This window comes from Syngnathus floridae, chromosome 9, assembly GCF_059516105.1.
Source record: "Syngnathus floridae isolate MCC-2025c chromosome 9, RoL_Sflo_1.0, whole genome shotgun sequence".
In the NCBI taxonomy this organism is placed as follows: domain Eukaryota; kingdom Metazoa; phylum Chordata; class Actinopteri; order Syngnathiformes; family Syngnathidae; genus Syngnathus; species Syngnathus floridae.
Window position 1 is genome coordinate 4,860,071 of NC_142421.1, and position 22,156 is coordinate 4,882,226.

Below are 22,156 nucleotides of genomic sequence, written 5' to 3' on the forward strand. Positions count from 1 at the left end.
TTTCCAGTCATGAAATAAATAATTTATTTCCAATGAATGCACATAGGGGAAAATACAAACGCTATATAAATATAGCATTATCTGACCGCGACATGTACAAAAACAGACAAAGTAAAAACTGCAAAAGTACTTTTAAGTCATCCGCAAGAAATAATGAGGAGGAGCGGTGCAATAAGAAGCACGCCACACGTCGTGACTCCTAATCAGCTTCAGAGCGGCTTAGCGATTCATTTGCTTGCTCTCTCATTTGCCATAACGACCTGACTGTGGCCGACACCTCCAGGGTGGAAACTACCTTGTCATCTCATAACCAAACTCATTTTACTGTTGGGTATTTTACGGCCCTGCTGATTCCCCCGAGGAGACGGACTGCTTAGACACTGTAAATTCAATGTGAGTGTGTTTACGATGTTGGATACTTTGACATTCATCACCCGGGTATTTTTTTTAAACCCCCCCAAATTCATGAAAATGATAATAAACATTCCAAATGCAATTTAAAAGTTAACTTAGTTTGAGAAAAACAAAACTTTTCAATACTTGTGAAAAGGAATTTGCACTTATAATTCACATTCCGCTTTTGGAGTCTCGACTGTACAACGATCATTTTCTGCTGGTCGCGCCACCACGCTAATGTTAGCGAGCTGGCTAACAAGGTCACTTGAAGCGGAAGCTGTTGGCCCGTTTAATCGACAGTGGCCGTTAAAGACGTTGCGCTTGAGCTTATGGCTTTGTCCTTTAACTTAAACCAAAGTGAGTAAGTCAGACGCAATTGAGCGCTAATCAACCAAACAGCACCACATTAGCCCCCATAAAAGAAAGACAAACGTGAATAGTTTAAAATAATTTACACCATAGCTGTATTGCGGCATAAAATTGATTCTGTGCACATGCTCCATATACATTCTGTACAAAATAATCAATATACAGTACATCATACATATGGTAAAGGAATACTGTTAGACTGTACATGACTTTAGGTTATGTGTACATACAATGAAGCAGCAACAAAACACACACACACACACACACACACACGGAAGAGACCGTCAATCACATTTAATAGCGCTACTACGCTAGCGGAACATGATAGAAACTTTGTATTTGACTGCTTTTGAGATATTCAAGAATTTGTTTGCACATGGGTGAGGTTTGCTCATCCCAAATATGTTCCAAGCGGTGAGAAATTATTATAATCCATGTAAACGCAAAAGCACAATAATTGAGCAGATATTGGTTGTGTACGCAAAAAGTCGGAAGGCCACTTTACTATTTAATACTTTTGCTTTAGTCATTCACAATTTGAAGTTGAAAAACTAACTTTGGTTTTAGCTATGCTTAGCCTAGCGTAAAAGACAGAAGAAGCTAGTTAACTTAATGCTAATAATTTAACTTATACTAAAAATACTTATTTTAGCGGCTATGTCCACCTCCAGACCGCCGTCTCGCTTTTATTAGCACATCGTAACTTGACAATTGTTTATTCTAGGGATGCAAGCAGCATAGCGTAGAGACATAATTTAGATTTTTAATGTGTTTGATAGAAGATAGCCAGAAGGCTAGTGCAGAAACTTACAAAATAAAGATATTTTTGTTGGACTGCAACAAAGTGCCAATAAAATGAGGATTTTTTTTTTAATGCATAATGCAAATCTTATCCAAATCTTAGCCGCTGTGTCTGCCTCCTTCCCGCGGTCTCTCATTTAATAGCGTGTTATAAAAAGACACAAAAATAGCAATTTTAAAGATGTAAACTGCTTGGCATACGTTTTCAACTGAGCGAGCCGCCACTTAGATAGAAATAGAGGCCAAACTGCTCAGGGGGAGCAAACATTAGATGGAAATAAAAAATATTTTCAGAAATGGTCATGGAAAAAAACCCTAGTTGGTGGCGAGCTGCTTTGGTGCCGCTTTTTGTAAGGTTAATAGCTTTTTGGCACCAAGACGAGCTGCGAATAAAACTAAAAGGATTGAAACAAATTTGAAAGCTTAAAAAGTGCAAATTTGAAAGAACATTTTGAGCACTTGAGGGATTTTTTTTTTTTGAAGCACTTATTTAACTCAACTGAGGTCTCGTGGTACTTGGCTCTATGGCATCCCGGGCAAGCGGCTAATGTGCTTATGACATAATGCCCTCTAGTGGCTCCATCACATGACAACAGCTCCTGATGGTCCATCGGTTGGCAGTCGGAACATACATGCTTCACAACGAAGTTATTGTTCCCTTGAGCCACATTCATACCGATAATAACACTCCATTTTACACCTCTCAGAGTGATAAGAAAAACAAAAAACATATTCCAGCAAGTCCTCTTCGCCGTAATAAATAAATCACTCTTAACGAGCCACCACTTTTCCGAGTATAGGTACAGTATGTGCAACAAAGTTCCACGAGTGGGCCACGTAAAGAGCCCAGGCCCCTTAAGACAAACCTGCGTTTGTTGTTACGGTGCGAGGAAGTACAAAGAGGGTAGAAGAGCGCTCGCTCGGACTGAAGAACAGCAGCAGGTATGGTGGCCTGGTGGACTTTTCCTCTTTTGATGCTTGACGTCCAGTTCACGTTAAGGCCGGTGGAATCTGAAAAGGCATGCAGATATTTGAAAATGTTATATGGAGAGAGATATGAAAATGCAAGCTGTGATTACATTTAAACAAAACATTGTCTTAAGTCTTAAATAAATTCTGGAATGTCTTTTTTCCAACAGCCGTACGGGTGAGTGTGCTGACATTAATAAAATAATCTAGGTTTTTGTTTTTTTTATCATTGAAACGTTTGGAAAAACATAATAAATGAAATTGATTAAAAATTAGAATCGAAAATTCAACGAAATTAAGAATGAAATAAGCAATTAACTAAAATAGATTATAAAAACTGGGTATTACAATTTAATTCATCAAAAAAATATATTATTAATCAATAATGTAAAAAAAAAAATTTGATAAATATAAATTGCCATGCTAGTACCTCTCAGCATTTCCACACATATTGAAGGGGAAATGAAATTCGTTGTACCCTGGTTTTAATTTTTTCAGTTGGAACGTACATTTCACAGAGATAATAGCTGCAATTACAGTCGTGAAGATTCCATTTGAGTGTACCTGGTAAAATGTTTGCTGTCCTCGTGCACCTCCATCTCCCTGCTCTTGAACTCGTTGAGTTCCTTGCGGATGGCCGCCTGTAGCGCGGACACACAACAACACAACACTGAACGCAAATGAAAAGCTCGACGGAGCACTTAGCCACCACTTTGCCCGTTTACCGGCCTCGTTCATCGGCCGACCTAATGCACATTCCCACTCGAGTTGCCGCGATTGAACTCCTGATCTTGCCGAGGGTCCAACGAAAAGCAAACGTTTGATCATTTTTGGTCGGCAAATTTGGCCGGGGGTATGCTTGAGGACAAACTAGTTAATGTAGTACTTGATCAGACCAGCAGAGGGCAGGCTTGACGCCTTTAATAACCCTTCAAATACCAAACCATGCTGGGATTTACTTTTGGTGAGCTGTAATAAATGAGAGAAGGCTTAAACAACCGTTTTTGTAGAGGTTTGATAGAAATTAAATTGTGGGCTTAGCTCACCTTATCAGCAGGTGTGAGTCGCGTCCAGGGCTTGTCGGCCCGCCGGTCGTAGTCCTTGGCGTCTGTGACTTCCACGTACTCGTTAAAACGCAGGATTCTCCGAGCGATCAGCTCTGCTACCGTCGGCCGCACGCTGAGCTGCACAAAAGGAGAGCTTTACTCATCTCGTTCACCGGCCTAGTGGTAGAGCGTCCGCCCTGAGACTGGAAGGTTGTGGGTTCAAACCCAAAAAATGGGACCTATTTCCACTCAGCATAAGGGTTGGAAATGGGGCCTTAGATCACCAAATGATTCCAAAGAGTTTGCACATCCTGACTTTATTGTCTCACCTTTCTGGAGAGTTTCCGTTTAATCTCCTGCTTGGCCTCATGCTCCTCCTCTTCGTTCTTTTCTGCACAGAGACAAACGCAGAGTGGTTATTTCACACCTACTTGGATTTGTACTTCTATTTATACCAGAGGTGATCTGGATCTTATTAAAAGCATTCCGGCAGATATGAAAACACTCGTCGACGCTGGCGAACCAAGGCAAATGAGATGCAGACAAAATGTGTAATATAAAAATGTGCTAGCCGGATAGCATCAGAGTCAAAGTCTTTTTTTTTTTTAACTTTCTGTCACAATAGCAATAAGCACCAATGAAGACGCTTTATGTCATAATTTGCTGCCCCCTTGTGGCAGTTTCAAATCAAGACCCAATGATGTTTTGTTGACCTACGTCGGAGGATGTTCCGTTGCTCCAGCTCCTCTGTGGTTGGTCTTTGGCTCAAACGCCTGAAATGAGAAATCTTCTTTCAAACAGATTGACTGCACATACATGCGACTTATTTTCTCCTCGGATAAATCAGGTGCGTCCGTCACACGCGCCCACCTGACGAGCTTGGAGCCGATCTGCTGGCGGAGCTCGTGTCTCTCCGTCTCGGAGCTGCGCGGCAGGATATTTTTCTCCTCCAGCTCTCTCTTGCTGGGACGGTTGCCCAGTTTGATGTTGAGGGTGTCCCGCCGCCGGATTTTGCTGGCCAGTGAGCCTTTGGGGAAAGATCAAACCGTCAGACATTTTGCCAAGCGTAATGGTAGAGGTAGTGGCCTACTGTTGAGGTATTCGTCGTCCTCCTCTTCCTCCTCGTCATCGCGGTACAGAATGGGTCCGTCCGAGTCCGAGTCGCTGGCTTGGCTCTCGCTCGGCCGGTCAGGGATCACCGTCACCTCGATCTGCTGGATGCTCACGCTGAGGCCCTGCGGCTTGATGGTGTCCGCATTAGCAGGGCTGCCATCGTGACAAAGGACGCATGTAAGCACAAAACTGGAATGAAAATTAAAAAAAAAAGATTCCAGTGATGGTTTTACCTGCAATGTGTGTCCTCAGCAGGTTCTCCGTTTTCCTCTTGCGCCTCTCCTCCCTCCCCTCCTACCCTCGGTTCTTTCTCCTGCTGGGCGTCGCCCTGGGCATCCTCTTCTGTGAAGGAAGTGTCCTCTGTGGAAGTGTTGACGTGGTGGGAGTGGACGACGGGCTCGGGGGACGCCTCTGGGGGGTTTTCTTGGCTCGCCGAAGATTCCGCCGGCGGGGCTTTGTCCTCCGGGGCGGCTTGGGAACTGACGGGAGCCTCCTCAACTTCGGGGAGGGGAACTTGACCAGAGCTCCCGTGAGCCTCGGAGGAGTTGACTTCCTCCGGCTGACTGGGAACCTCCGCAGAAGCCTTCTGAGAATTAGCTTCGGCTTTCCGGGCGGTCCGCGTGTCGGCGCCTTTGCTCTGCGCTTCGGCGTCCTTGGGTAGACGAGAGCGAGGGGGGATGGTGGAGTAAGAGGTGGTCGTGGTGGCTTTGGCTGAACTGCCTTGCGTCTTCTTCGGATGAGAGGACTTGGCTGGAAAGAGAAAAAGAAAAACAACCCCCTAAAAGAATGAAGCAAATCCTGGCCTAAGCCAGTTGAGGTCATCAATACTGATCAAATTAAATAAAAAAGGGATACAGATTCAAACGATGGAAAAAGTCCAATGAAACCATGGCGGAGTGCGTCCATTTGCATGCAGGCATGCGAGAAAATCAAAGCAGCCAAACTTACCGATGGCGCGACTACTGTTGTTAGAGCTCCGCGAATTAGTTTTAGCCTGCGCCGCAGAGCCCGACTTTCCGGCTGCTTTGGTGCTCTTTTTAGCACCAGAGGAAGCGTCCCTGCTGTGCCTGGCCGTGCCAGCGGCGCCACCTGCAGGCTTGGAGGAGGCGGGCGCAGCGGCGCTGTGGTGCTTTCGAGCTTGGGCTTCCCGCGGGCGGGCCTGAGTTGCCCGGGCGACGGGTTTAGTGTCGCGTGTCTCTGAGCGGGTCACAGGGACGGTTGAGACTGAATGTATATTAAGAGATGCAAATGGACAAGCAGTGAGTTGTGGAAAGGTGGAGGACAGGTGAAGAGTGACATTTAAACCTCTCAGATTGTGTATGAAATAAACACCGAAAGAGTTTCTTTTGTGATGCCACAACAGAACCATGGCAAGGATGACAAAGAGAAAAGTGGAAATTGCCAACAAGAGAAAAATAATTGAAGAGCGTCAACGAAAGAAGCCCAAAAATTTACTGGTACTTCGTCAGGTTAGCTTCAATGCTAACACAAACACACACATGTTCCAAATGTAGTTATATAAAAAGTCACCTGTTTTGTCCTCTGTGCTGTCAGGACCAGGAGTCGGGTCGACAGGTTGGGTCACTTTCGTTTCAATCTCAACTTTGACCTGCTCCGGTGACATGCTAGATGTGGCATGACCATTCTGGTTTTCCCTACTGACGGGCTCATCTGTATGAAGAAAAATCCACTTTGGTTCATTTTGCAGCTCTTCGTCAATGTTGCGCAACAAGTTGACCGGACTCCAGTCCTGTAGGTGGCGCTAACCGCAACGTCGACAGACCTTGTTCGGAGACGAGCACTCCTTTCTTGATGAGCTCCTCTCTCGTTTGTCTTGTTGAGATTTTTCTCTCCAAAACTGCAAAAAGCAACGAATCAAAGGTCAAAGGGTGTCGGGCTGCCTGAAGATGCAAAGCCGCCTAAGACCACACCTTTGGAGAGATCCTGGAATCTGTCGCTGCTCTTCTTCTTCCTCCATTTCCAGGGTTTGAAGAGTCTCCCTAGACTGGACAGCTTGCCTCGCTGCTGCCGGGAGCCGGGCACACCGTGGCCGTCGGAACCGCTGTCCGCCACCATGTCGGAGCTGGCCAGTGATGACGATTTCTCCAAACCATCAACTGGACAAAACATGAGGACAAAACTCATCAGTGATTTTCTTTTTATATTATAATAATATTACGAAAGGAAAGATGTCATTTTATTCAAATTGCACTAGGAGGAAAAGAATAAAAACTGTAAAAACCCCCAAAGTGATTCAGACAACTGGCTGTGGAATAAAGCGAGGGAGGAGATAATGACAGAGTAGAGCGTGTGCAACCACATGCACAACGTGGCAATTAAAGGGCAATTAATGAAGACATGAAAAGTAGACGGCAAAGCTTGGGCCACTCCCCAGACGCTCATTTTCGGCATTCGTACACTTTATATTGCTGAAGAGTGTGGATGGTTAAGTTTCAAACGGGTCATTTGTGGATTAGCTGTTAATTTTTTTTTTTTTTTAAGAAAAAAAATCAATATTTTTAGAAGTTAAAATGTGTAATTACAATGTATTATTTTAATGAAATAGTTATTTTTTATAGTTAATTTCATTATTTGAAATTAATTTGGCCAACAAAAGGCAATGACTGGAAAGCACAAAAAAAAGGCAAAGCAGTTTCCAGCCATTTCAAAATGCCTCAAATTAAATGTCCGTCAAAGCGGCTCGCTCTTCTCCCAGCTTTTTTTACAACTGCTGACTCGACAGCACTATTTCACAGCGGATTTCACAACTGGGGGGGCGTGCCACTTTAAAGCAGATGACTCGCAAACGTCGCCACATGGCTGAGTCGGGAAGTGGTATTTGTGTGTATGCATGCGACCATGCGTGTGTGTGTGTGTGCGATGAGCGTTCACGGGCCCAACTTGAAGCACAACAGATGCTGCAAAGTGAAATCGTTGCACGCCGGATTATGCAGCAAACCAAATTGTGCTTGTCAATGTTAACTCTGAAAAAATGAAAAGTGCTGACAGAGGTTAGATTACAGGGAAAGCTTTTATTAGTACGCAGATAGTGAATGAGGGTTAAGTGACGTGAAAACTGGGCTAGAATGTTGCACTCCAGTCCTCTAGGTGGCAGTAGTGCTAATTACAAGGGGATGGAAAACTATTTCAATCAAGTAATTATGTGCTAAATGTACTTGGTCACTTCTAAAATTGGCCAGACATCAAGTGGATCAGTAAAAAAAAACTTTGAGAATCCCTATTTGTTATTAGTCTTCATATGAATTAATTAGCTAATTTGTGGGGTCTTCCAAAACACATATTTTTAAAGATTCAAATATTTTGCAGTTCCATTCCTTGAGTACATTCTATGTATATTTCAAATTCAGAAGCCAATGGAAAATAATTCTAGCTCATTTTTGAATAACACCTGGGTAGAAAAAACAAAATGGCTGACTTCTTGGGGTTTTCCACACACTGCTTCTTGGGAATTTTTGTAGGCCTATTCAAGATAGACATGTCTACTAAATTCTACAAGAATCACAAATTTCAGTGTGCTTCTGAGCTCAAGGAAGCCCTCAAAATAAAATGAGGTAATTGAAAAAGATTTGAACAGGAACATGTCCTGATGAGGCCGACGACGAGTACGAGGAAAGGGAGAGGCTTCCTTCCTCCGCAGCGTGACATTGGGGGGGTGCAAGGACCACGCGTGACAAACAGGAAGAAGGCTAGAAGCTGGGAAAGCGTATAAATGCTATTATGCAAAGAAAAAGTAGGTCACAGGAGGAACGCTTTTCATCCTTCCTCAGACAATAAAATCGCTTTCAACTTCAACTTGCATTTTCCAAAAACCTTCAAGTTTGAATCAAGTCCACGCTAGCGTGTACGTGCCAAAAACCGTAACTGAATGAGAACAAATCACTTCCCTTTCCTCTTGGTTGCATAGATGAAGCGTTTTAAGAATGTGGCAAGATGGTTACGCAACGGTGCGAGTACATTACCAAACAAGAAAGGAGAAGTTTATTCAGTGTAAGCGCTCCCTGGATACCAAATACTCCCATAAAATTGACAGCGTGTTTAGTTTTTGATAAGCATGCAGGCTATAAAGAAGCTTATGCAAACACTGCAGGGCTTTCTTTCCTTTGAATGAGTTTGTCTTGCCAGGCGTAATTAGAGGCAATCTAGAATGAAACAAATCACCTATGGAATTCTCAAAGGGGAAATATGCGACAAGCCCCCGAGCCCGCCTTACCGTACAATGAAGCCACAGTTTATCTAGCGACTCAGGTTGCAAGTCGCTTGATGCTTTTCAAGAGCAGTTGTGAATGGACTAAGCTGTCAGAAAAAAATGTAAACATCTGAAAAAATTCTATAAGAAGCCTAAAATGATATTTTGTCTTTGATTGACACATGAATATTGTGTGATTTATAGGTCAAAGGCCCAGTTGATTAGTTCATATGCAATTGAGAACTGTCAGATCAAATCGGTCAATATTTCTACCTGTGTTTTGCACAGCTGAATACTTGGCTACGTTTCCGGTGAAGGAGCCGCAAGACCGAATGTTTGCTTTGAAAAGAGTCGGTCAAGTCCAACTGGTTCCTCCGTGTAGATGCTACTGTACTGAGATCAGCTTCCACATGGTGCACAAGTGAACCGATCCGGTCTTGTGTTCTTTGATAAGGAGCCAAAAATAATGAATGTGCTGTGTTAGCTTAACAACAAACGTTGAGTCAACTCAAGCTTTATTAAACACGGTTCATGACAAAAAGGAAGAGTCGATTTTTTTTGTGTAAACAATTCCACGGGCGTCCACGCAAGCGGTGTCACGTTGAACTATATGACGAAAGTGCCGAGTTTAATCTTCATTTTGACGCATTTAAGCGATCTTAAAAGTTGTGCATGGGTGAAATTGTAACCATAAACTTGCATAAGTTCAAAATTTACAACAAGAGGGGGGGAAAAGAGAAGTCACTGACTTAAGGGGGGGGGAGGAGGAAACACTCACCACTCGCTGTGTGAGACACGGCAGACACAGCGGTCTGGCCCATGTTCGGTTTCACCGGCGGAGCTCCGGTGGAGGAGGGTGCCCTCCTCAATCCTTAACCCGCGATCTTCGCTCCCTATCGCCGAGTAAATCCTGTGCGCGGCCGCCTTGAGAATTCATGTCGCTAGCCTGGAGAAAACTTTTTTTTTTTAGCTCGACTGACGGCACTGAGTTGCTGCTCGGTCGTAACTTCCCCTCCCGCCCATGTCCTGCTCTCCTCCTCTCATATGGTGGATGCTTCTCATTCCTCCATGCAGATTAGAGTCGCTGTTGGGGCCCAAAGGTGAAGGCTGACACCTTCAGGCACCATCATTTGACAGTGGGCACAGCATATTTTGTGGGGTAGCTTGATTAAGTGTTTTTAAAAAATATATAGTAACTTAAAAAGTAAGGCATTCCATGAAAAAAAGTCGTGTGACTAATATAACTCAACTGTTCAATATTTCGGGTAGAAACGATAATCTACTGGAGATTGTTTACGGAATCAACCAATCACATTCAACCTCATATGGCAACCCAAGATGGCCACCGGTGGCCTCAATTCTCACTACAGTAAGTAGCATTGTTAGTCCGTCATGCATAAGTCCCATAATAAAGACCCTCTGATCCTCAGGTGAAGTTCAGCTGTTCTAGGAGGTGAAGGACTAAGTGACCTAATGGTTAGAACAAAATGGGGGCATTTCAATAGAGAATGATTTAATATGAGTAATTTGAGTTATATTGAATTTGTACATCAAAGACACCATCGTACAGTAAATCACAGTTGTTTTCTCTCATAAAGGCTTTTACTAAAGAACTGAAAGAGGAACAGCCAACCATGTGACCTAAATGTCCCCATATCGGGATTTCTGGAGTTCTAACAGTTCCACTTACACATTCTATTTGCTTTCAAAGCGAATATTCAACGTGGAGATGGTTGTTTTCATCTTTGATGATCTTTTTTTTTTTTTTTTAATAGTCATAGCACAAGTCAATGCTTTATAGAAGCTGCGTGACCTCAGGGTGTCTAGCGCGGCTGATCACACGCTCCTGCTTTCAGCTGATAGAAAGCAAATAAACAGGAGCGCCGCCTGTGTGCGCGCTCGCGCGTGCACGTGAGTGTTCCGCCTTCACTGTTGACAGGGTGTGAGCTGAGATCTTGCAGAGCACAACCACGCTCCAGCTCGCTTTTAGCTAAGACCAATGGTGCCATCTAGTGGTAAAAAATATAACGAATTTGCCCTGAAGCTGTTTATGTCCAAATATAATTCAATAATATAATACAAACACACAAAAAATATTTGCAGCAAGCCAAACATTTTGTTTAACACGTTTAGATGTAAATACCATGAAATAAAAGCTGCAATTCTGAACTTTTATCTCATCTCGTATTCATCTTTGGATCTCAAACTCAAATCTTCAGTACACACATAAAAAAAAAAAAAACAGGTTGACAGTTTGGCATCAAATCAATTGTGGTCAAGAGGACATGTCTTCCGATAACAAGCACGGCAAGGTGACATTTTTAGGGACCGCGTCGTGTTTTTAAATAACAGCTCTCACCCGAGGGATCCTGACCTTCTTATTGACCGGAGGAGGAAAGGGCTGAGGGGAAAAAAGGCAGTCATCAAATATTTAAACGGTGGCCTCAGCGGAACAAGGGGCTAATAATTGTTTAAGTGCTACTTTTCAGATCCCCCGACCCCGCCCCTTCCACCTTGACTTATTTATTAAACTCGCTCGGTACAATCTAATGTGTTCAAGTAACGAGTATCCACTGTTTCCTTGCAACGTGATGATTTTGGTTATCTTTTAAAGTCTAACCTGCAGTGTTTTGGCAGTATTACAGGACTGGTTACTGTCATGTCTCTCGTTCTTCCCATCCGCTCGGGCCTGCAACCCGATCTCCTGTTTGTTGTATACTGTTTGGCACGAGCCATAATGCTAAAATGTTGCCTGTATTAAATCAATAGCTGACATCCTGCCAGACGGGCAGTCGGAGAGCCGGAGCGAAGGGCTGATGATAGAGAGCGAGACGGCGACAGAGCGTGGCTGAGCGCCGTTTGGTAACCGGCGCTGAATAAAGGCCTTCGCTTTGCGGAGAAATGAAGCAAACTGTCAGGAAAGTTCCAGGACTGGAGCTGTTTTTCTTGACCAGGAACTGTCAGATGCACTGTCACAATGACACAACCATGAGCGATGTGATTTCCTTGGTCCTGGAACTTTCCTGACACACTTTGTATGAGATTTCTTCCATCAACACTGAAAATACGGTTTTACGCTAAAACGTTTTTTCTTTTTTTAATAAATCAAACTGATCCGTTCATCACATCCAGAGAACGGCAAGCCGGATATTTTCTTTATGCAGAAGCAAAATGAAAGTAACCAACAGGTATGTTGCTTTAAGCATAATAAATAAAGCTGACAGGTGAAAAGTCCTGACTTGACCGGTTGAACCGAACCTTAGTTACTTATGTAACGCTGGAATGTCGCTTCTCACGCGCTCCGTAAAACAGACAACATGAATCATGCGTGAGCTGAGAATGAAAGAACGCTTAAACAAAGCCTTTTGATTCTTTAAAGGTCCCCAACAATCACCGTGGGTGGAAGGAGGTGGACGTGAGAAACAAAACTTACAACGGCCAAACATATTTTTGCACGTGGCCCCATTAAACAAGCGACACATTTTCACATCATGAAATCTACTAAAAACACATGAACACAATTTAGAATGATTTGTTTTTCCTCTTCTGGTAAACAAACAACTAACACGAGTGTCTAAATGAAATCACATTACCTTATGCCACAAACACAACCACAGATGACTTGTTTGTGTTATTCTAACACACACACAAACACACACTATGCCCACTAGCAACACCCACCTGAAATGAACGACCGCTCTTAAAAGTGACTAAAAATCCAGCGCAACAATTCAACTCAACGAGGACACCAAAAAGCCTGTTTAAGTGAAGTTAGACTTCAGCCTCCGTTAGTGTTATGTCTTATAAATATTGCAGAATTACGGCACATGCCATAACATTGTTAAGTTGGCAAATGAATAGAATTATGTTTAAGAGGATAATAGTGATAATTTGAGTAAAATAATAATAATAATAATAACAAACGCTTCTGGTGGACAGAAACTCACCATCATGTTCCATGACTTGACCCAAGGAATATTATCAGCAGTATGAGTTGATCCTCGCCTCTTCCCGACATATCGCCCTCCTCCTCCATCCCTCCCTCCCTCCTTGCTCCTCCCACCTGCCTCCCTCTAGTAAGGAGCATTAAAACTTAATGTTCCTTTCCATCTCAGGTCCTCATCCTCCCGTCGGCTTCCCCAGAGTCGAGCTCCCTATCGCGCGGAAATCCCACCGTGACGAAAAAAAACCATGCAAATGGGGAAGTAACAACAGAAAAAAAAGGAGATTTATCATCATTTATGATTTATGGCCGCTTGTAATCAGTGCAGGTACACAGATCAGAGTCACGGCAAAAGGTAGGGCTTCTATCCAGTGCAATTACATACATTGACTGTTGCGTAATGAACACACACACATGGAGATTACACAAACAGGTGCACCGTGACAAAAGCGGAAATTGTAGTCAGCCTTTTGTTCCTGAAGACTATTGAATGCAAACTATGTAATCCTTCATTTTATGCCTACACAAAGCAATTGGTTGATATTTACAATGTATAATTCGGGATTTATAATGTGCGAGAACGTTGATAGTTTGGATTTGACACAAACGCTGCACACTTTTTCGTCTTATTTTATTTTGTCAGGCAGTGTGGGGGCAAGGTCTGCACTGTGCAGAATAAAAAAGGAGCACATCTAACAAGTGCTTATTGTCGACTCAAACGCTGTCTAATCTGGGTTATTTCGAGGAGCGAGTCGACATGCGACTCCCTCTTCCATTTTTTCCTCCTCCTCCTTAATCACATTGTACTCGCATCTAATTTGGCCACTCTCTTCTTTTTTTATTTGCCATTTCAAGTCACATTTCACACTTTTAACCCATTTTTAGATTTTGCTTGATTCCGCCTCTCCTGCTCTCTGCCCGTATAATTAGAGGAACGTAATAGAGTGTCCATTTGGAGGACAGCCCGCTCATCATTCCTTCTGGACTATTTGTGGAAACAACTTCCCTAATGATGATGCACAAGGCTTTTCATATTGTTGTACACACAAACAATAGAGGAGAAGCTTCAAAGTAGGACGCTGGTTGACTTCCGAGTCTAAATGACCCCAAAATGAATAACAAGAAATAATTCTATTCTAAAAGATGTCCTATAAATGTGACTTGGGCATCGATAATGGTTGTATTTTTTTGCCGATTGCGGGTGAAATGCTAAAGAAGACCGGTAGGAAACACTTGTGGTTGCAGAAGTGGAACAGTGTGACATTTAAGCGAGACAAGCAAACGTGCAAAATCAACACTGTGTAAAATAGTGAAGCGTTTCATCAGTTAAGGTCAGATATAATTCAGCAATTAAAACAAAATCCCACAAAACAAATCAATCATTAGAACGATCAAGAAACAAATGTCATATTTAAGGAACGATTATAGCAAGGCCCATTTCGATAAGACCGATGTCACACCAGATGTCAGCACGACACACATGATCAACAAAACAGAGGTGTGTGTGTCTTCCTACCTGTGCGACCTCCTCTGAGCCGCCACAGGATTCTGGCGGTGAAGCCCGAAGTATCGCTGTGGGATCGGAACCTGGGCTGGGGTTGCAGAGTAGTGAAGGCCTTCAGCTCCGTAAGAGTGTCCTCCTCCTCTTCCTCCTCCATGGCGGCCTGGAACCCGCAATAAAGTAAAGGAATAAATTAAGTCTCAGAAATAGACCAGGTTGATCAAACAGGAAGGCTCGAGCGCCCACACCTTCCTTTCCTGCTCGGCTTGTTCAAACTTGACTGTGTGAGTTTGTACACGTGTGCGAGCGTGTGTGTATGTGTGCGTATCTCCCTGTGTTTGTCGACGCCCTCGCAAACATACAGGTTGCTTTGAAATGTGGCCGCAGAGTGGCAACCTGTTAGCATGATTGCCAACGTCAATTTTAATTTACTGTCACAAAATTAATTGAATAAATACTATTGTGGTTGCTATCCTTGCCAGGGCCAACTACTGTCTCCTGATACGAGCTTTTGCAAAGTGCTAGTGTCAAGTTTTCTTGTTTCGGTTAGATTTCATTTGTTAGATGGAAAACATTATAAAAATAAATTTTAGGTGTTGGGGGGATGGAAGTGATTAAAGCACAACAGGAGTTGGTGACTGGCCGTCAAAAAATTATGGGTCAATATATAATGTGACCGCCAGATGTCACTAAATCGACACGCTAAAGGAGTCTGCCGAGTCTAACAAGAGTTTATTATTAATGCTAACACCTCTCACTCTGAGAAGGTAACAAAAGAGAAATAACGCGACGGTTCGCGAAAAAATATGTATTTTAAATACAAATAAAACTAAGAGCGATATCTCCTTGTTCTAATCATTTTCCTCGCGTTATCGTTCCCAGAAACCAGTGATTTCGAGCGTTAAACTCAGCGTTGCCCATCGTACTTATTTACGATCTGCGGCGCTCCTCCGCGTTGAGTGCCGCCTGCGGTGCTCGGGTTCCTCCTCCGTGTTGCTTGCTGGATGGGAGATGGGCTGAGGCGGAGAAGGGCGACCCCCAGCAACAGCCAGTCGGCAACAGAGGCCACACACTGCGGCTAGGTAAGGTGGCCGACCTCGCCAAGACAGTAACCGACTTGGCGGTGAACGGAGCTGTGTGTGTGTAATTCCGTTTGGGATGAGGATCGTCGCTGGGAACGCCTCGTAGCCTCGACGCCCGCCAGTGTTAGCTTGACCGGGTGAACGTGTAAAATTCATATCTGGACACCTTTTAATTAACGTCGCACCATAATACAGCGTTTGTGTGATGTAGGAATATTTGTAAGATGTTATGGTCGTTTCTCCTGGTTAACTCCAGGCATTTGCTGCTAAAATATGTGCTAACTAGCTCGTTAGGCTAACCCAGGTCATAGTCGGTGTCATCGGTATCTTATTCTCGGTGTAGCCTACGGTGGTACAAACCGTGTGCTAGACGGAGCCCAGGGGTACCAACTGGTCGGCTGGGACGACTTTAGAGGGGGAGGCCGAAGCTTGTCAAATTTGGTCGGGCTGAGGTGCCTCATTCGATGACAGGAGTGACCACGGCTGAGTTGGACAATTGACCTTTGACCTGCTCCAAAGCACCTGCACTTTCGTTGCTGTCCTTACGGCGCCGACACTTTCGACATAATTACTATCTCAAATAAAATAGTACCCATTGAAAAAAAGGAATGTTATTGATCTGTTCCAAGCTCCTCAAAAACAAGAAAAATAGCAATTTATTTAAACAGAAGAAGAATTTTAACATTTATTTATTTAAACCTGACATGCTATTTGCTTTTTCTGTACCAAGTATTAAAAATAAAATTGGGTAAAAATGTTTTATATTTGCAAAACTATTTTTTAAAAATATAATGACGTGAGCTGACAGTTTTCATACGTCTGCACATGTCTGAGAGTGCAAAAGTTAAATGGTTATGTGGCTGAGAATAGCAGTTAGCCTTGCTAGCTTTGGCTATTCCAATTGCAGCTCCATCTTGACCGCAACAAATGTGTCGTCTTAGTATCGCACAGACAACAAATGTGTGCTAACAAGAAGTGTATTCATCATCGACGTTGTTTGCTGCAACACATGCCAACATCGTAACACTTGTGTCGCTTTACGGCTCTGATATCATGGCGTGAAAATCTCTGTCTTTTATTGTTTTGTGGAGTTTCATCAAATGACACTTTCAATGTTAGAAAGTGACACATTTGCCCAAAGTTTGTCATTTTGAGCACTCTCCCAAAGTTGATGAAGTTGAGCTACCTTCCTCAAGTGCACTCCAGCAGTGCCGCCTTCTTTGTAACTGTTCTCAAACCCAACAGACCGCCGCCCCACGAGAAACGTGCAAGCTCACATGCTTCACAGCAGCTGTTCCCAACAACAGGGGCTCCACGCAGAAACGTTGACTCTGCCAAGGTGCCCAGCGAGCTCGTGCCTCGAGTTTTTTTTTTTCTAAACGACCCATCACCATCCCGACGTGACCAGTTGGCCGCCACATGACACCAGACACAAAAGCCACAGCGTAGCAAATGTTGGCGTTCTGTACCAGCAGCCCACCCCCGCAAGAACACCTCCTCGGCCTCTCCCCCTTCTGACCTTCTGCTTTTGGACTCCATGTCATGCCGAAAGCATAGTTCTCAATACTCACAATTTTGAATATTCAACTTGCCTTGAGGGCGGGAAAAAATTGGCACGGAAGTTTTTGTTAATGTATTTTTCTGACACGAAACCTGCACTCTGCACCTCATTTGCAGGCTCTACTCACCAGAAGCATCTCTCACAGCCACCTAACAATCAGTGCTTGTGTTTGTGCTTAAATGGTTATCTTCTCCTGACTGCTAACTGAGATGCTCTCAGCGCTCCGGACTCCGTGCCGCCCAACAACCGGGCCTTTTGTTGCACCCCCCACCCCCATGCGCCCGCACTGCCACCGTGCTCGTAATGCGGCGGAGAAAGAGCGTCTTTATCTGCCTTTCTTTCCGAGAAGCCGTGTAGTCGAGCAGCTTAAACAGGCGAAAGCCGCAGTACGCTTACAGTAAACACGACGCCCACACACAAAAGGCCTTCGCATTGAGGCGTGGTGTCGGAGAGGCTATCCAACATTTATACCTGTCCGATGAATTGTTGTAGACATTCCTTAGTAGACTCAGTTTTATTGTATTTTACCCACCAGCCGGGCCAGAGACGTGTGTGCTGCCTCCACATTGCATTTCTCAGAATGTAGGTCAGACTTCAAATTGTGCAATTTTTATGGGCTTCCGCTGTACACGGCAATGTAGTTTGCGTGAGGGCCATGTAGCATTCAGGTGTGCGTCATATGACTGCAGGTTAAATCGTGCTCGCTGCTTCCCTCCGCATCAAACTCCCGTTAGGGTAAACTCACTCGCCTAGGGTTTTTTTTTTTTTCCTTTCTTTTTTTGGTTGTCGTCTTTCTCCTTTTTCGCCATGCTCGAGTGGGTGCTCGGCTGTCGGAGAGAGTGGGAGGAGAATGAGTGGGCCGGCCGGAGGCTTGCCAAATCAGATGAGAACCTTGTTGGGAGGGGATGGCGACAATGAAAAGAGAAAAAAAAAAAAAGGAGAGGGATAGAAAGGGAGTGGGGAAAAAAGCAAAAAGAAAGAGCAAGCCAGGGTGGGTGGAGGAGATGGAATAGAATGTGACAGAGAATGTGTGCGTGTGTTACTAGGGAAGAAAAAAAATGGGGAGAGAGAAAGTGGGTGGGGCGGGTTTTGTTTTGAGTCACGTGACCTTCGCAGCACACTGAGCCCTCGCTGTCAATCACAGAAATACTGAGGAATAGGCTTCAAGAATTACAGCCAAGGACAATTCCTCATCCTCTTTTTCTTTTTTTCCACCCAGGAGTTCTTGTTTGCCCTCCTTCCCCCGTCCTCCTCAGCTTTTTCGGCCCGGGCAGGCCAGGGAATGTCCCGGCGGCGCCATGCCTTACGTGGACCGGCAGAACCGCATCTGTGGCTTCTTGGACATCGAGGAGCACGAGAGCAGCGGCAAGTTCCTGCGCCGCTACTTCATCCTGGACACGCAACAGGGCAGCTTGGTCTGGTTCATGGACAACCCGCAGGTAAGGTGCTAGCTTAGCACACTTTAGAGGAGGCACGCCTTCCCTCCGTTATCGCTTTTTATCAGGCAGCGTGGAAGTCTTGCTAGGCGACGGTCTTTTATAAGCAGGTCGGCGCATCAGCTAAGTGGAGGGAGAGGATCGGCTCGACGTCGCCACGGCTGCCACCTGACCGTGTCGTTACGCCGCATTAGCGTAGCTGCGTGCGTAGCTGCGTGCGTAAGTGCTCGGTTGTTGCATGAAGTATTCAGAGACAGTGTAGCACTGGGGAAAGTTTGAATAATTCACCGGCTCCCTTTCTTTTTATAGAATGTAAAGGTTTAAATTTTAACAAGGTTCAAGTGACAATCACCGAAAAAAAAGCTCACTGATGTTTCTTGTCATGATCCCACAGAATCTTCCGGTCGGCGCGGATTGCGTCGGCTCCCTGAAGCTGACTTACATTTCAAAGGTGAGCCAAGCCGTCTTGTTTGACACTAACTTGAGACAGCGGGGTGACCTACTTGGGCCGTCTCACAGTTTGGAGCTTCTCCTTCATCGTCTCTACATTTTCTCTGGCTTCCTGGATGCACGCTAACATGAGTTTTGCTCTCGTACAGGTCAGCGATGCCACTAAGTTGAGGCCAAAGGCAGAGTTCTGTTTTGGTAAGAAAGTTTCTATTCTTACACGTTTGAGGTTTGTAAGACGTTGCGGACATGACTTTGGAGGCGGGGAAAGTAACGCAAGGGCATCTCGGGTGTTTACAGTCGACACACAGTTATGCAGAAGTGGCAACGTCGCAGCCGAGTTGTTGGTTAGTGTTGGCAGGGGATTGCCATTAACGCATTGTTGTCAGGCCGCAACCACAAAAATGGAAAAAGAAAAATCCCGGTGATGCATTTGAAAACGTTAATTTTAATGCAGAGGCACTGTTCCATCCAGAAACATGTCAAGACGCTCACATTTCCACAGGAAATGCTGCATTTCCAAGAATTACTTTTTATTCTTGTGTTTGGCCAGTTGGGTGACTCACCACCAAACAACAAAACGCTAGTAACGCCACAAGGTCAGCGCGAAACTAAAGAGTGAAGAAGGTCTCGTTTGTCGCTTTAAGCCTCCAATCTCCCATTATTGTTTATCGTCCTCCTTTTTCGAACGCTTCAATCGGAGGAAATGCTCGTCAGTGACAAGACGTATGTGCGCGCGTGGGCTTCACCAAGTTTCTGACAGGATGTCGCCATTCAAATCGGAACCCGATTCACAGATGTCAAGAGGTTATTTTTAAGCGCGCGTTTGCAGGCGACATGTTTTTGCGTGCATCAATGGATCCCGCCGCTCGGCCTCTTCATGCAGCGGTGCCCAACAAGCTCGCTCGGCCCGGCCCGCATACTGTCCGGCAGACAGAGGTCACACTCGCAGGTGGTTTTTAACAAAACAAACAAAGAAATGGAGGGGACAGTGTGCCTTTGTATTTGGTGCTGACACACATTGGCGGGGGTGGGTGGGGGTTGCGTTTCCCAGCACACGTTTGAGTCTGCGGCGATGACTCACACCGGGAGACTCCCACATGTGCCCGGACAGAGCTGTACATCCACAGGGCAAGAAGAGTGCAGCTCAGTTCACACGGTTATTTACGGCATCGCGGGGGGGGGAGTTTAAAAGAGCGAGGTCTCGAGCCCAGCACAATTACCTGACCAGATGTTGACATTTAGAAGAAAGTGAAGGTTTCACCGCGCACATCCTTATGGAAATGGACAACCCCGAGACAGGATGTTCGAATACCATGCTCACCAAGCTAATCGACATCTGACCTAAAAATGCACGAGCTGTATTTGAAAAGCATTTGAATATTTTTTTGAAGTCAAGTCCCCCCCCCCTACCCCCACCCCGCCTGTCATGCTGAGAAATGAGTAGGCGGTTGCACAGAGGCAGTTGGATTGTGCAGACTAATGCACAAGTACACTAAAAAAAAAGTCGTTTTGAGTTGTTTTTTGAGAGATGCGGTCAAACAGCACTCGAAGTTGTCAGTGACAATTTTGTAGGAAAGGGAAACATGAATGCAAAGAATTACGGGAGAAATCCAAGTCGAACAAATTTTGTTCAACATTGGCAGTTCTTGCTCAGACTTTTCGAGACTTTGATACCAACTCGCATGCTTGACCTAATCCTTGCTACTTTTGTATTTGGCTTCATTAGTTATCAATGCTGGGATGAGGAAGATCTTCCTCCAGGCCAACGATCAGCAGGACCTGGTGGACTGGGTCAACGCGCTCAATAAAGCCACCAAGATCACGGTGAGGCAAACAAAGCGTGTCACGTGACGTGCGCTTCTTTTCTTTCACTTTGGATGCACCTCTTTTTTTTTTTTTTTTTTTTTTTACTTCTGTCAAGTCACATGAAGAAGGAAATGCCCTTTAGTATTTCTTCAGGGGACTGAGATGATAAAAGTGGGTGGGCAGGAGTGAGCATGACTCGACAGGATGCTGTGTAGTTGTCTCGAGTGCAGGGATAAAAAAAGCTTCGTTGTACTTTTAATTTGCCACGCAAGTAAAAGGGTGTTTTCCATCATTGATGCCTCTCTGTTTTTTTTTTTGCTCAGGTTCCCAAAGCCTCCGACAGTCAGCAGAATTCCGAGAACCACAAGTCTTTGCTGGATGCCGTGGGACCCAAGAAACAAGTGTCGTATAAAACGGAGATCATAGGAGGTGTTCCCATCGTCACCCAGACGCAGGTAAACAGTCCCCGCCGGCGTCATGAAGACAAAAGTCGACAAGCCGCTAAACAGCTTTTTGCAAGATGATGTTGAGTTCTATAATTGGGAAAACCCAAGCTGACCATATTCAACGTTTTGTGAACAAAACACTGAGTCATTGCTTGTTTCTGACTCATTTTTAACAGCTAGCAGAACAATGGAAGAAACTTTAATGACACTTCGCAACGCACAGACCCAAGGGTGTCTGTCGATGCGATTCCACTTTAGTCCTCTAGGTGGCATTAATTCAGGATCAGTTCATTTTGTTGCACAACTATGACACACAAACCACAGGGTAGTAAGATTATGTTATTCCAGTCCCAGATGCAAAAGGCCAAATGTCACTTTTCGAAGCGGCTGACTTCTTGAACTTTTGCAGCATGAAGGTGGCGACGGGGCCGAACGAGCAGAACGAGAGGCCATGCAGCGCTCGCACAGCCAGTTGCCCTACTTCCTGGGCAGGCCCACCCAGGACCACACGGTCATCAAGTCGGGCTACTGCGTCAAGCAAGGCGCCGTGGTATGTTTCTGAATTAAAATTGCAGCAAGCGTATTTCCATATGCAAGCCAAATAACTTGATGGTGATATTATGTTCATTAGAGTATTAAGCATTATTTTTATTATTTTATGAAAACAACACACATTAATACAGTTAATGCATCCACACAATCACTTCCTGTACGTACTTTGGGACTAACGACCTGATTTTCCCTTCACCAGATGAGGAACTGGAAACGGCGATATTTTCTCTTGGAGGAAAACTCCATGAGCTACTTCAAGTCCGATCTGGTAAATTGGCTCTTGAGTTAGAACACGCTCTTCAGGAATCTTGTGTGTGGGTTTTTTTTTTTTTCTTCCATCTGTGACACTCGGCAGTGCGAGGCAGGCAATAACGACAAACACGCAGCGCTGTGTCTCGGCATGTTTTATCTGCAGTCAGAGGAATTTGACCGGCCTCCCTTCACATGTCCTGTCATGCCTCGTGCCCCTCCGGCCTCA

The 22,156-nt window shown here is 44.7% G+C and overlaps 2 protein-coding genes across 10 annotated transcripts in view; one reads left to right on the forward strand and one right to left on the reverse strand.

The window, feature by feature from the left end:
* phactr2 (phosphatase and actin regulator 2) lies at positions 1-15,929 on the reverse strand. 8 transcript variants are annotated; one of them, XM_088384117.1, is made up of 14 exons: positions 15,788-15,929; positions 14,361-14,508; positions 6,626-6,811; positions 6,478-6,552; positions 6,225-6,365; positions 5,643-5,918; positions 4,928-5,444; positions 4,672-4,847; positions 4,452-4,608; positions 4,299-4,354; positions 3,911-3,972; positions 3,582-3,719; positions 3,100-3,176; positions 1-2,577 (listed from the first exon to the last, which is right to left on the reverse strand). In XM_088384117.1, exons 2-14 carry the CDS (start codon positions 14,500-14,502, stop codon positions 2,562-2,564), a joined length of 2,019 nt encoding a protein of 672 aa, XP_088240243.1. In that variant the 5' UTR covers positions 14,503-14,508; positions 15,788-15,929; the 3' UTR covers positions 1-2,561. The 8 variants fall into 8 exon arrangements, with proteins under 8 accessions (XP_088240243.1, XP_088240246.1, XP_088240250.1 ...); XM_088384120.1 differs by lacking the exon at positions 15,788-15,929 and adding an exon at positions 14,594-14,671; XM_088384124.1 differs by lacking the exon at positions 5,643-5,918 and having other exon boundaries at positions 15,788-15,928.
* LOC148393057 (pleckstrin homology domain-containing family A member 1-like) overlaps positions 15,268-22,156 on the forward strand; it is a 12,857-nt gene continuing 5,968 nt past the window's right edge. For both annotated transcript variants that reach the window (XM_088384127.1, XM_088384126.1), the window contains exons 1-8: positions 15,268-15,427; positions 18,208-18,427; positions 18,819-18,875; positions 19,024-19,069; positions 20,601-20,698; positions 21,004-21,135; positions 21,536-21,676; positions 21,878-21,946. In XM_088384127.1, the coding sequence (XP_088240253.1) occupies positions 18,287-18,427; positions 18,819-18,875; positions 19,024-19,069; positions 20,601-20,698; positions 21,004-21,135; positions 21,536-21,676; positions 21,878-21,946 (684 nt within the window). In that variant the 5' untranslated portion in view covers positions 15,268-15,427; positions 18,208-18,286. The remainder of the gene's footprint in view (positions 15,428-18,207; positions 18,428-18,818; positions 18,876-19,023; positions 19,070-20,600; positions 20,699-21,003; positions 21,136-21,535; positions 21,677-21,877; positions 21,947-22,156) is intronic.